This window comes from Muscardinus avellanarius (genome assembly GCF_963383645.1).
Source record: "Muscardinus avellanarius genome assembly, chromosome: 17".
Lineage (NCBI taxonomy): Eukaryota > Metazoa > Chordata > Mammalia > Rodentia > Gliridae > Muscardinus > Muscardinus avellanarius.
The window spans coordinates 48,657,950-48,673,105 of NC_137803.1; the positions used below are offsets into that span (position 1 = coordinate 48,657,950).

Sequence of the window (15,156 nt, forward strand, 5' to 3'; positions counted from 1 at the left end):
CTCCTCTGAAACTCACACTCCAAATTCCAATTCCTTTGTTATAATGAGAGCTTGGTGCCCCTGAGCCTTGTCTCATGGGCACAAATGAGACAGCAAAAGATTTAAAAGCGTAATAGTCTTCCTTCTCTCTTCTGTGTTTCTCTTATCATAGGTCAGTCTGAAAAAAAAGAGACCCATTTAATCTGAAATGAGGTGGGAAGTGGAGGGACGGAGGAGCCTATAGGTAGATGTGAGTTATTCTCATAGTTTTATTTGTCACATGTGTGGGGAGGGGTCACAGATGGTCAGTATATTATTTAAAAGTCATTATTTAACTATTATCAAATATAAGAGTCATATATGAACAGATATGGCAGAGTGTCATAAACCAAATGTTAGGATTGTTCCAATTCTATGCATCTGAAGCCAACTTAAAGAAACAAAGGAATAGTGAGATGGCGATGCCACCGATGCTCTCTAGAGGCTCCGGAGTGCAGCAGACTCCTTAGGCAGGGGCAGACATCTTCACCAGCATGCAACCTGTGTCACCGTGCAGAGTTCTGCGTTTAGAGCCCCACGCGTTGGTGAATGAATGCCTGCTGTCATAATCCTTAATGATTTCTTTTTTGCAGTACTGAGGATTGAACCCAAGGGCATTCTACCTCCGAGCTACACCCCCAGCCCTATTTTTGATCCTTTATTTTGAAACAGGTTCTCACTAAGTAGCTGTGGCTGGCCAAGAAACTGCTACCGTCCTGTCTCAGCCTCCCAAGTACTAGGATTACAAGCGTGCGCCATCACGCCCAGCTCACCCCTTAACGATATTTGAACCAAGAATCCTGCACTCATTTTGCCCAGGGGCCAGAACATTATAGTCAGTCCTGTCTCCAGGTTTCCAGATGTTAAATTTACCTACAGTTCCCAAGAATTTTTCCTCATCCAAACTCTATATTTTTAGCATTTCTTACTTACCCCAAATTATTGATATAATACTCCGATGAGTACCCTGGGGCGGTCTCATTTTCTATATTTTCTATTTCTCCTTATTTTTATTCTTCAAATCAGCATCACCTGTAGTATAAATGGAGTTGCAGTGGTATATTGTGCTTCTAATACTTTTTCTCAGATTAAAAATTTCAAACAGAACTCACTAGCTATGTGCCACTAAAAAAAAAAAAAAAAAAAAAAAGCAATATGCCAAAACCTAGGTGACAACTGCTGGGTAAAGCAAACCCATTCCCCAATAGTTGTGGGAATCCAACTACAACGTGCACACACACACACACACACACACACACACACACACACACAAAAGCAGATTCTCAGCAATTCTTTGTGGTAGGGAGATTTCAAATAAAGATTGGGGGAAATCCTCATTTGCAAAGATTCCTAGCTAAAGAAACACAACATAAGTAAATGTTTTGCATTCCTGAAATGCTCTGTGTCTATAGTGATCAGGTACAGAGAATTATTTCAAGTTCAAATATAACTTAGCAATTGCCACATGGTGCAGAATCTTTCCACCCCTACACTCCAAAAACCCAATCAGACAAGTGGCCGTAATCTGACTCCTGGCTCACTGGGAGCTGCGGGCAGGCAAGGAGAGCCACTCTGCAGGGAAGGCATGAGTGGCAGACCCACAGCGAGGCGGTGGGGGTAAGTCCTACTTTGCCTTTACCCAGCAAAGCCCAGGGCCAAAAGACAAAGCTCTCTTCTTAACAGATTTTTGTGCCTTCTTTGCAGAATCTAGAGGGCAGCTATGGAGGAGGTGGGTGGTTCTTTTAAGTCTGGGTACTGTGAATATTCAGAAGAGAGGTGTAGAGAAGGCAGATAAAAAGGGGTGCTTTTTAGCCAAATCCTGCATACAAAGATCTATGAAAGCATGGGGAAATTGCTCTATGGAGGAAAATCTATCTGTATAGTGTTTTTATCATAAAAGCAACTCACCCAGGAACTCAGCTGTCCAGGAGCGGATGAGGCTGTGTATTCAGCTAGAGAGTAAAGTGTCCGGTCCGGACAACCCGGTCACATCAACAAATCCCCTTTGTTCTGGGGCAAAAGAAGCAAAACAAATTGTGTTGATCCATTCTCAGTGAGTGGAACATGGGGGATGAGAGCAGTGGGGGACTCTGAGCCCTGAGCCCTTGAAAGGCCACAGGTGTGTACATGCAGCAGACTTTGGGTGCACAGCCAACAGGCTGCGCACTCTGCCTGGGAGGGGATCAGATTTTGTGGGTGGTTTTTGTTTTTTGTTTTTTAGAAAAAGGCTATAAACACTCTTCAAGGGTATATGTGTGCTTTGTTCTTTGGGTGTCTTGTTGTTTTCATTTCTCTGGCTGATGAAAATTTGAAACTGACAGAGCAACTGAGTCATTTGAATGAGGTCTCTGGAGAGGTGCACAGGTGTGTGAATGCGCAGGGGAGACTCCTCCAGGGACTCAGGGGCGAAGGGGTGCGTGGGGAGGCTGGCCTTTTCCAGGGCCGCCTCTCCCGGGTGCTCTCCTGCAGGGCGGAGAGGGACAGCATCCTGCCCACGGAGCGCCCTCCGCTTCCTGGCTGTCCATTTCCTTTCTCCGACTAAATCAGGCACAGACCATCGCACCTGTAGTGGCCCCTCGCCCCTCTGCCATCGGCTGCAGCCTCTGGCTGCTGGTGAGTTCAGGAGCCCGAGGCTCATAGCTCCTCTTTTAATTTGTGAGTTCTCTGAGCTTCTCCCCTCGGGAGTGTTTTTAATGCCTTTCCCTGGTGCCCCCGCCAGCTCCTTCCGCCCTGTTTTTGCCTCTTCTATCCTCCTTCTCTGGGGAGTGTGACGTCTGTGCTGTCCCACCTGGGTTTGCATGATTACATGATCCACTGAGAGGCCTTCACTGGGCAGGGGTGCGTCTGGCTGATCCCCTTCTGGAGCCAGCCATGCCTTTATCCTGCCAGCCGGGTTGGGCAGAAAAGGGGGTTCCCTGTCCAAGTCTGAAGCAGAGCCCCATGGAACCAGAGTCTAAGCTGAAGAACTAAAGTTCCACAGCTCCATTAGAGTATACCCCCTGCTCAGGCAGAACACAGGCTCCAGGGGACAGGAAGTAATGTGGCAGAAATGAGGGCCAGAAAATACATCCAGGGGAAGCTACAACAATTCTAATCTCTTATAGTACTGGCATTTTTGCCCAGCTCTATGATAGTCCTCTGTGATTAGAGTCTGCTAAAGGCTCTCTATACTTTTTGCTCTCCTGAGTAGGACAAGGACAAAGGTCTCGGCTGATGGGGCTAAGTGGGGTAACACCCCTCCCAAAGGGGAATCTTGGTCCTTCTTACCAAAAGGAGCAGTTGACATTAGCACCAAACCCCCACCTCTTCTGGGCTCCAAATATCCAAAGACAATAAGGGGGAGCGGATCTGAGGGAGGAAGGGTCTTCCCTCCCCGGGCTGCTGCTGCTGGCCGCCTAACCCCCTGCCCTCCCCCCACACAAGCACTCCAAGAGGAGGCCTGGGGCCAAGCGCAGGGAAGAGAAGCCGGCAGTCAGGGAGACCCTAGAGAAAACCCTTCCACAGAGCCCTTGCCCTGCCACGCCCCCTTTTCTTGGGGAGTCTTCCAGCTGGAGCTCTGGTCCCCGGGACAGGAGAGTGCCCCCAGGGGAGTGTAACTTGCCCCCCCACCCCCCGCCCAGGAGTCCTTTGGGAGTTGTCCAAGGGTACCCTCAAGGATTAAGAGATTTCAAAGCATCCCTCACCCCTCCTCCCCCTTGCCCCGCAGATGCTGACAGGCAGCTGGGGTCTCCACCTGGCAACTAGCTGCCCAGCCTGCTCTGCCTGGAGTGGCCGCCTGCCTTGCCCCGCCCACGCCTTGCCCCGCCCACGCCTTGCCCCGCCCCGCCCCGCCCCGCCCCGCTCCGCCCAGAAAGGTGCTCCTGGCTCCCCTGGGGCCGCGGTGGTCACGTCCTGCAGCGTCCCCTCAGCCCGCGCCTGCCTGGGCTCCTCCCTCTGGCTGTGAGAGAGGAGGGAGTGTTCCCGTCCCAGCTAAAGACAGCCTTCAGCAGCCCTGGCTTGCTAGCAGGCCTCCCCTAAATCCGCACTCTCTCTCTGCTGAAGTGGGGGGCAGAATTTCTCTCGAGAAATTCATTTTTTGAAATGCCATTTGAAGCTACAAACTGAAAAGGACCTGCCCTGTTTTACTGGTTTATGTTAAACATATAAATAACATATAAGTAGCACAAGTCTTAAAACTCTCCCTAATGGAATTGACTCCAAAGTAAATATAGCTTATTCTTTTTTTTTTTTTAATGGCTTTTGAACCCAGAGGGGTTCTACCTCTGAGCTATACCCCCAACCCCTTTTGTTATTATTTTTTTTAAACAAGGTGTCTCTATGTTGCTGGGGTCTTTGCTAATTTGCTAAGGCTGGCCTCTAACTTATCATCCTCCAGTCTCAGCCTCCCAGGTACTGGTATGTGATGTGTGCCATTGTACCCAGCTATTCCTAATATTTTAAGGAACTTGGAATGTAGTAAATGTTTTCTTTATGGGGAATAGTTGGGATACTTGTCCAGAAAAACTGTATGGTATTTGAATATTCAATCAATTGGGATTCGAATAGCAATCTCTTGACTATTAGGGAGATTTTCTAGAAGTATTCTTTCAAATACTGTTTGCAGACATTTTGCAGGACCTCCCCACAGTCCCCTGCAAGACTGCAGGCCTCGCTCCTCCCCCAAGTGCAAAACCCTTCTAGCCCAGATGCCGAGATGCCGCCTGAGAGCTCCTGATGGCCCTATGTTTTTCTTTTCAGCAAGTGTGGACCTTTGTGTAGAAAAGCGAACATCATGGTGGCTTTCAAAGGGGTCTGGACTCAAGCATTCTGGAAGGCAGTCACAGCGGAATTCCTGGCCATGCTTATTTTTGTTCTGCTCAGCCTGGGATCCACCATCAACTGGGGCGGGGCGGAAAAGCCCTTACCTGTTGACATGGTCCTTATCTCCCTCTGCTTTGGACTCAGCATCGCCACCATGGTACAGTGCTTTGGCCACATCAGTGGCGGCCACATCAACCCCGCTGTGACTGTGGCCATGCTGTGCACCAGGAAGATTAGCATCGCCAAGTCTGTCTTCTACGTCGCAGCCCAGTGCCTGGGGGCCATCACTGGAGCGGGGATTCTCTACCTGGTCACCCCTCCCAACGTGGTGGGAGGCCTGGGCGTTACCACGGTAACCCCTCCCTGGTTATCTTCACACTAGGACTCCAGGCCTATGGCACATTCTGCTCAGAACACCCTGGGCACCCAACACATTTGTCAGATTGCTACTTTAGTCCCAGAGAATTTTTGATGATTCCTGATGGAGTGAAAACTGATTCTGGCAACATTAAAAATATCCATAGAAAACTGTCTCCTTCTCAGGAGCATTCTACCTCTGAGCTACACCCTAGCCCCATTTGATTTATTTATTTATTTATCTTTTGTGATATTGGGGGTGGAACCCAGGGGCTTTTTCTACCTCCAGGCTATACTCCCAGACATATTTTATACTTTATTTGGAAACAGGGTCTCACTAATTTGCTGAGAGCCTCACTCAGTAGCTGAGGCTGGCTTTGAACCTGTGCGATCCTCCTGTCTCAGCCTCCCAAGCGCTGGGATTACAAGTGTGGGCCACCACACCCAGCTCTTATTTTGATTTTTTATACTGGGGACTCAGCCCAGGGGCATTGTCTCTCAGAGCTACACTCCCAGCCATATTTTCTTTTTTATTTTGAAACAGGGTCTCACTAAGTTACTGAGGGTCTGGCTAAGTTACTGAAGCTGGCCTCAAACTCCCAATCCTCCTGTCTCAGCCTCCTAAGTACTGGGATTACAGGCATGTGCCACCAAGCCCCACTAGGAAACCGTTTACTTTTAAGTGACTTGGAAATAACTAAGTTTGGGGTAGCAGAAAAAAAGGTGTTGCTTTTCCTCTCTCTCTCTCTCTCTCTCTCTCTCTCTCTCTCTCTCTCTCTCTCTCTCTCATCCCAGTTTACTGACTATATATTTATCTTAAGGCATTTTTTTACAATTATTTATTTATTCAATGGCAGAAGAAACAAGTTTGTTTCTTGACATGTTCATGAAATTTCAAATGACCTAAATAAGATGCATACTTAAAAATTATTGATCTGGTTTGGTTGTTAACTGATGAAGAAGGTTAGATCAGCACCCAGATTGATTTTAAACATACACACACTCACATGCCCTTAGTTTTAATTGTGATCTACGTTATTAATTTAAACTTAATTAGTTGGTTTAATCATTGCCTAATAAAATTATAAGTGTCTCAATAAAGTCTTTTCTAAGTTAGGTGCAGCCGGGGCACATCTAGTTTTCTTTGTACAAAATAACACTCAGCACAAACTCCTGCTTGGTCATCGTAAAAGTAATTATCTGTGACGGCTCCAAACGAGTGTAAATTTATTTCTTCTGTTTCAGAGAGGAAAGGGTTGGAGATCTCAACTGGGAGTAGAGTAAAAGATTCAAATTAACTGCTGCTTTCTATACAGATAAAATGCACCTTTCACCATGATTTGTGGTCACGGAAATGTACTCTTGCTTCAAATCCAATGGAGTATTTTCTGTCTGCAGGTTCATGGGAATCTTACCGCCGGTCACGGCCTCCTGGTGGAGTTGATAATCACATTTCAGTTGGTGTTTACTATTTTTGCCAGCTGCGATTCCAAACGGACTGATGTCACTGGTTCAATCGCTTTAGCAATTGGATTTTCTGTTGCAATTGGACATTTATTTGCAGTAAGTTTCCAAGTCCATTTAAATAATTGATCCATCTCATTTATCCTCACCCTAGAGCTGGCCTGAAAATAATGTTTCGCAGCTATAGCTCTTCGGCATCCAGCCATGTCTGTTCATTTAGGTGGTCATTTTGCCAACGATGTGATAAGAATGTTGATCTAGCCGCTGACATATTGAGGGTCATTTGACTGCACATATACTAGCAAATCGCAATGAATGATTCCTGTCCGTAGTCCTCTTTCAGCAATGCTTAAAGTCATTTTCTTTTTCCCACAGATCAATTACACTGGTGCCAGCATGAATCCAGCCCGATCCTTTGGACCTGCAGTTATCATGGGAAATTGGGAAAACCACTGGGTAACCATCACATTGATAATTCCTTTCTTCTTACATTCAAGGACAATTATCCATGGGGCTCTTCCTTTTTTTTTTTTTTTCATTATTTGCTCACGAGTTTCTATTGCAGCCCCCAACCTTGACACTCACTTTATTACATCTTTCATAAAGACTAAGGAAAGCCTAGCACAGGTCTGCTGCAAAACATCTCATCTCATATCTGTCCTGGGCTTTCAATAATAGTTTTTTTTTTGTTTATTTCATTTTGTTTTGATGCTGGTCTGGGCACAGTATCTGACAGACTGCAATAGAACATACTGCATAGGAAGGTTGCCTACGTGGAACAAATTAAAATCAGAATGGTGCAGTGAAAGTAATGTTTAAATAATTGAAAGAAAGCCTTCCCAGCAATTACGGAAAATGAGCTTGTAAAAAAATAGTAAAGGAGAAAAATATTTTAAATCACTGTCCAAAGCAAAAATATTTACCTTTTTTGTTTACGAAAGCGTAGCCCAATTAATAGTATGTGAGTTGGAAGCATTTGAACCACAGATGGCGGAGGATAAATGGTGCAAATGTTCATGCTATGATCACCCTAACGATAGCTGGAAAAATAAATGACTCTCAGGAAAGGCTCACTGTGAATCTCAAGGCGAACTTATGTAGTAATATGGTGGTGGAGCTTCAGAGGATAATCATGTCCACATTTAAATGCTACAATCAGCTTTATTTCCATTGGGTCTTAGAGCAGGGGAATTTAAATCTTTTCAGTGAGTCACGAGGCATTTGTGAAGTCCGCTCACACACTGACTCACAATAACCAATAAACATCTCAAGTCTGGCTAACTTTTATTGTCATTTATATATTAGAAATTTATTTCATGGCTTTCTAAATTCACGAATCTAACAGAACATACGTTTGTATATTTGCGTTTTGATTTTATCCCTATGGTGGTTACTGCCCCAGTTGCACTCACTCAGCTAAGGTTTAACAGTGCAAAGGAGAAAAATCACATGTATGCTCCATGATTTCAGCTATATGAAATGAATCCTCCGTCTTTGTAAGTAATTTAGACCTTTATATAACAGCATGAGAGTCAGTGTTCAAAAGCAAGATTTTGGACACAGCCATGCCAAGACTTGGCCAACAGTGCCATCCATGAGACTAGTGATTTTGCCACTGGTATTTTTGTTTAATTATCAAAAGATTTGCCACACTGGGTCAGATGAGATTGGGTCACACACCTGTAATCTCAGCTACTCAAGAAGCTGAGGCAGACTGATCATAAGTTCAAGGCCAGCATGGGACATTTAGCCAGATCCTGTCTCAAATAAAAAATAAAAAGTGCCATGGAGCCAGTTGTGATGGCATGCCTGAGATGCCAGTACTTGGAAAGCTGGGAGGATCACAGGTTCGAGGACAGCCTCGACAATTTAACAAGATTCTCAGCATCCTCGCAAGACCCTGTTTCATAACAAGAAAAGCAAAAGAAAGCTGGGGGTATAGTTCAAAGGTAGAATGTCCCTGGGTTTAGTCAAAAACAGAAAAGAAAAGAAAAAGACCCTGGGCATGGGGGCATAGCTCAGTGATAGAACACTTACCTAGCAGGTACAAAGCCCCAGGTTCAATTCCCAGTACTGAGAAGAAAGAAGGAAAGAAAAAATAGAAAGGAAATAAAAAGAAGGGAAGGAAGGGAGTGGGGTGAGAAGGAGAGAAAGAAAGGAAGGAAGAGAAAAAAGATTTATCACATAAAAAAGGAAAATTTAATGGGCAATAAATAGATTGTCTAATAAAAGCTAGATCCAGTGGTTCATGCCTGTAATCCCTACCACTCTGGAGGCTGAGGCAGGAAGGCCACAAGTTCAAGGCCAGCCTGCACAACTCAACAAAACCCTGTTTCAAGATAAACAATTTAGCAGGGCGTGGTGGCGCAGGCTTGCAATCCCCGCGCTTGCGAGGCGGAGACAGGAGGATCTCACAGGTGGTTCGAAGCCAGCCATGCTGGCTTAAGAGACCCTGTTTCCAAATTTAAAAAGTATGAAAATAGGTCTTGGAGTGTAGCCCGGAGGTAGAAGGGTTTCCAGGAACCCCAGTACCACAAAAAAAAAAAAGATAAACAATTTTAAAAGGGTACCCTCTGGGTTCATTCCCCAGTGTTTCTAATTCTAATTCTAATTAAATTCAAACTATTTGTAATAAACTTTTAATTTAACTTCTAAGGACTTAAAAATATGAAAGTATTTTTTGATGTATCAATTGCCATTTGTAGTAAACTGACATAATTTACGTAGTAGGAATTCTTGACCTGCTGACCCAGTCAAAGATTTCCCCTTGTTGTTTTTTGGTTTTTTGGCTTTTTTTTTTTTTTTTTTTTTTTGGTGGTGGTGTTACTAGGGATAGAACCCAGGACTTTCACCCTCTGTTCCCAGACCTATCTTATATTTTATTTGGGAACAGGGTCTCACTAAGTTGCTGAGAGCCTCACTAAGTAGCTGAGGCTGGCTTCGAACCTGTGCGATGCTCCTGTCTCAGCCTCCTAAATGCAGGGATTACAGGTATGCACCACCACGCCCGGCCCCCTTGTTTTATAACATTAGTCTCACTAAAAATGAATGCCCATTTTATAACAATGGTTCTGTGAAAATTAAAATTAACTCAAAGTGTATTTGTAGATAATCTGGGAATAACACCAGAATATAAACGGTATGAGGGTTTTTTTTAATTTTTTATTGGTGCATTATATTCATACATCATATTGGGGTAAAAAACGTGTATGTACATACATGTTGCATGAAGTTTTTGTTGTTGGTTTTTTTCTCTCTACCCTCAGCTTCACTCAGACCTAAAGTATCAACACTCACTAGGTGAACTGCCATTGACAGAAAATCAATGTAGTGTATGACGTTTTTGTGTAGTATAATTGCATTATTTTATTTTCTCTAAACTTTTATGTATTTTCTATAGTTTTAGCAATAGGAATTCTTTACAAAACTTTAAGTCATTTTAAAGTACATGTAAGTTCATTTTGGAATAGCGCCTTGGCACTGCGGTTTGTTTATTTTCGAGAGGATGCGTGGTTGTCCTCACGGGTGACGGGGGATGGTGGCGCGTGTTTGATGGCGCCTGTTCTCCCCTTATGGGACGGAGGCCTGTGGAATGGGACTGAGCTAATGCGATCTTGCCAAAGGAACAAAGAGCAAAGACGTTTGGAGGGGTTTCTTCTTCAAAGGGCGGAGGGAAGATAAGTCCTTTCCTTTCAAGATAAGGAGCAAGCTTCTTGCGGCCATTCTACCCACAGTCTCCTTATTAAGGACATGTGTTCGGCTTTCGCTTACATTTTAATTTGCTTTGGACTTTACAATGAGGATGCCGACTGAAATTAATGGTTAGAGGGGGTTTTAAGCAAGAAGCATTCATCACATTTCAAATGACAAAATGGTAGAAAAATGTGTAACAATTCAAATGAACAGTTTGATGTTGGCATTGAAATTCTAGCTCCATCACTTGCTAAGCATTAGTATTTATTTATTTATTTATTTATTTATTTATTTATTTATTTATTGCAAGTCTGGAGATGGAACCCAGAGGCATTTGACCTCTGAGCTACACCCCCTGCCCTATTTTTTATTCTCTATTTTGAAACAGGGTCTCACTAAGTTGCGGAGGGCCTCACTAGGTAGCTGAGGCCGTCCGCTAACTGCGATCCTCTGGTCTCAGCCTCCCAAATGCTGGGATTACAAGCGTGTGCCACCACGCCCGGCTACTTATTTATTTTTTAAACTGGAGATAGAACCCAGGGGCATTCTACCTTTAAGCTACACCCATATCTTATTTTAATTTTTGTTTTAAAACAGGGTCTCACTAGGTTGCTGAGAGCCTCCCTGCACTGCTCAAGCTCTTTGAACCCGGGATCCTCCTGTCTTAGCCTCCCAAGCACTGGGATTACAGGCATTCACCACCATGCCTGGCTTAAGCATTAAATCTTAAGCAAGCTTCTCATCCTCTGTGAGTGTCAGTTGGCTTACTATAAAATGAAAATATTACTAATCAGAGCTATTTCAAAGGGTACTATTCAAGTTAAATGAGATAATATAAAAAAATAATGTGGCCAGCTCAGACAGAGTGTTTAATCACTGGGTCCCTGATGCCCAAGAGAACATGTTGAATGCATGCCTGATATTCTAGAGTGCACGTGTGCTCTAAAGAAAATGTTGCAGTTCATTCAAAGTCACAACTTACTTTATTCTAGGTATAAAAGTGGTATGATAAATTTTCATTAATTAAAATTCTATAAAATTGCTACTAGCCATCATCTACAAATTCAGAGTACAGAGGTTTTTTTGTTGTTTTGTTTTGTTTTGTTATGGTACTGGGGATGGAACCCAGGGGCATTCTACCTCAGAGCTACACCCCAGCCCCATTTTTTATTCTTAACTTTGAAATAGGGTCTCACTAAGTTGCAGAGGGCCTCACTAAGTAGCTGAGGCTGGCTGTGAACCTGTGATTCTCCTGTCTCAGCCTCATAAGTACTAGGATTACACGCGTATACCACCACTTCCAGCTTAAGTACAGAGTTTTTTACCCAGCCACCTTGTATAGAAAAACTCTGCAAAAAGAGAAGTGAGCAAACCATGAGATTTTCTATCAAAACACCAAATTTTAAATAGGGAAAACATGCAACATAAGGAAAATAATAAGTTACAGCCAGAGGAGTCACTTTCTACAGCTTTAAGTGACCTCCGAAGCATTAATGGAGCTAGTTACTGCAAACTGGGAAAAACTGAGTACATTACAAGGATTATTCATTCATCTTCACATCCCATATGTGTGTTACTATAAGCCCCACTTTGTAGATGAGTAAATTAAGGCTAGGAACTCAAGTTCCTGACAGAAGCATTCTTGAAATTGTTATACGGTGGAGCTGGGTTTGCATTTGTCATGCTGTACTGAATACCTAAAGCTCCAAATGATAAGATCCTAATTACACCGAAAACCAATGCAAAGCTGGGCCTGGTGACCCCCCTGTAATCCCAGGATTTAGGAGGCTGAGATGGGAGGAACGCAGGTTCAAGGTCAGCTTTAGCCATTTAGCAAGGCCCTCAGCAACTTAGTGTTTCAAAGAGGAGGAGGAGGAGGAGGAGGAGGAGGAGGAGGGGGAGGAGGAGGAGGAGGAGGAGAAGGAGGAGGAAGAGGAGAAGAAGGAGAAGAAGAAGGAGGAGGAGGAGGAGGAAGAGGAGGAGGAGGAGGAGGGAGAAGGAGGAGGAGGAGAAGGAGGAGGAGAAGAAGGAGAAGGAGGAGGAGAAGAAGGAGAAGGAGGAGAAGGAGGAGGAGGAGGAGGAGGAGGAGAAGGAGGAGGAGGAGGAGGAGGAGGAGGAGAAGGAGAAGAAGAAGAAGAAGAAGAAGAAGAAGAAGAAGAAGAAGAAGAAGAAGGAGGAGGAGGAGGAGGAGGAGGAGGAGGAGGAGGAGGAGGAGGAGAAGGAGGAGGAGGGAGAAGAAGGAGAAGGAGAAGGAGGAGGAGGAGGAGGAGGAGGAGGAGAAGGAGGAGAAGGAGGAGGAGAAGAAGGAGAAGGAGGAGAAGGAGGAGGAGAAGAAGGAGAAGAAGGAGGAGAAGAAGAAGAAGAAGGAGGAGGAGGAGGAGGAGGAGGAGGAGGAGGAGGAGGAGGAGGAGGAGGAGGAGGTTGTGGTGGCACTCGCTTGTAATCCCAGCATTTAGGAGGCTGAGACAGAAGAATCACGGTTTGCGGACAGCCTCAGCTACTTAGTGAGGCCCTTTGCAACTCAGTGAGACTGTGTTTCAAAATAAAGAATGAAAAATAGGACTGGGGGTTTAGCTCAGAGGTAGAATGTCCCTGGGTTCCAACCCCAGTACCACAAAACAAAAAAACAAACAGAAAAGTAAAAGGGCTGGAAGGAGAGGGAGGGTATTTCAGAGATAGAATGCCTCTGGATTCAATCCCGGTACCTCCTCCCCCCAAAAAAATACAAGGTAAAATAATAGGAAGGTAAAATGAAGTGTGTGTGTGTGTGTGTGTGTGTGTGTGTGTGTGTGTGTGTGTAGTTCTGGGGATTGACCCTAGGGGCATTGTACCTCTGAGCAACATCCTCAGCCTTTTTTTTTATCTTTCTTATTTGGAAACAGTATCTTGCTAAGTTTCTGAAGACCTCACTAAATTGCTGAGGTTGGCTTTGAACCTGCAAGCCTCCTGCCTCAGCTTCCCAAGTACTGGGGTTGTAGGAATGCACCACCACACCCGGATAGAAAATGAGAAAAGTCTAACTAATGAAAGGAGGAAATGAAATCATTCTTTCTTGTTTTCTGTTCAAGCGTTATTTAATAATTTACGGCTCTTCAGTGTGAATTTGGTGTATATTCTTATTTCCTTGCCAATTCTTCTTTTAAAAACATGCCACAGTTGATTATTAAGCATAGTTAAATTCTATATTTATGAATTCCTCATAGAAAAGTTTTTCTTTGCTTAGACTCTCTTCTTCCATCTCTCCCCCAGATATATTGGGTTGGACCAATAATAGGAGCTGTCCTGGCTGGTGGCCTTTATGAGTATGTCTTTTGTCCAGATGTTGAACTCAAACGTCGCTTCAAGGAGGCCTTCAGCAAGGCTGCCCAGCAATCGAAAGGGAGCTACATGGAAGTGGAGGACAACAGGAGTCAGGTGGAGACTGAGGACTTGATTCTGAAGCCCGGAGTGGTGCATGTGATTGACATCGACCGGGGGGAGGAGAAGAAGGGCAAAGACCCGTCCGGGGAGGTGTTATCTTCAGTATGACTAGAGGACAGCACTGAAAGCAGACAGGACCCCTTAGAAGTGTCCTCAGATTTCCTCCCACCCATCAAGGAGACCGATTTGTTATAAATTAGGTATGTGCAGGTTTGTGGTTTCATGTCATATTACTCAGTCTAAACAATAAGTAGTCATTATTTACCAAGGAGGAAAGGAAGAAACACACAGGAATTGCAAAAAAAAGAAATCCTTGAAGTATATACTTAATTTATCTAGTTGCCTTTTGTTAGTAACCGACTTAAAATGCACATCAAGATTTGGCTAAGTCTTGCCTTACAAAATATATAGACACATCTATTGGCTTGTTCCTCTTCTACTAGGAACTTGGTATTGTCAGTCCTCACTTGAATATTTTTTTCCTTTAAATTGAGTTTAATGATGGCAAAATGCAATATGTCATAGGTGGTGCACATTCAAGAGAGGAAATAGCTCAAGTTCTTTAATGGACAATCCCTTATCTATAAGCTACCTCGAAAAAAAACAATATTGACAAGGTCATTGCTAATTAGTTGTTTCCTTTTATGCTGCGAATACCCAACTTTCCAACCCAACTCCAGTTTATTATAATTCTTCCTCCTCCTTGATGTTAATGATAACTAAAGCCCAGACATTTAAAACTAAGTAGAACTAAAGCCCAGACATTTGAAAAGAAAATGCAGAAACCCTGTGTATTTATTTGTCCCGTATAGTAAACCTTTAAGCCACAAAGAATACCTATTGAGACTCAGGACAATCCATGAAGTCCTGTGGGAGTGGGAAAGTCATCATCATACAATAATCACAAAGAAAAGGAAATCTGTATTCTCATATCAAATGGTTGATCTGTTTTCAGTGCACAGCCTCAAATGCGCTACACAAGGTTAACAATCTAAGCTTTTAACCACTTAAATATTTTGCTTATTTTTTAGCTTATTGGCAAAACTGGGGATTTTGTTTGCTTGTAACTTTGGTTATATTTGAACATTAGCTGGGACTTAGTTTTGACAAGAACTTAACTAGCTGAGCCCTGATTCTTTGCTGGCTACTGGCCCTGTCCAGTCCCACCCTCAGCTGCTCGCTCATGTCTGCTGACATCTGTTGATAGTCTTCCCTGAAAATATAATGATATTTGAGTGAAATGAAATGCGTGATGGACAAGGCACGACGTGCAGAATTCGAGGGTGAGAACAACCAAACACTGTTTCAAGGCTGACTAGACGACCAACCTTTCATTCATAAAGATATTTTACCGAACTCCACGTGCCTCTGGAGTCTTTCTGTTACTGGCTAGCTTACTTGTTA

The 15,156-nt window shown here is 43.9% G+C and overlaps 1 protein-coding gene across 2 annotated transcripts; it reads left to right on the forward strand.

Annotated features, from left to right (window-relative positions):
• Nucleotides 1–1,603: 1,603 nt before the first annotated feature.
• Nucleotides 1,604–13,860, forward strand: AQP4 (aquaporin 4; the record flags this gene model as incomplete). 2 transcript variants are annotated; one of them, XM_080714758.1, is made up of 5 exons in its annotated part: nucleotides 1,604–1,635; nucleotides 4,756–5,170; nucleotides 6,574–6,738; nucleotides 7,015–7,095; nucleotides 13,582–13,860. In XM_080714758.1, 5 exons carry the CDS (start codon nucleotides 1,604–1,606, stop codon nucleotides 13,858–13,860), a joined length of 972 nt encoding a protein of 323 aa, XP_080570884.1. The 2 variants fall into 2 exon arrangements, with proteins under 2 accessions (XP_080570884.1, XP_080570885.1); XM_080714759.1 differs by lacking the exon at nucleotides 7,015–7,095.
• Nucleotides 13,861–15,156: the final 1,296 nt, after the last annotated feature.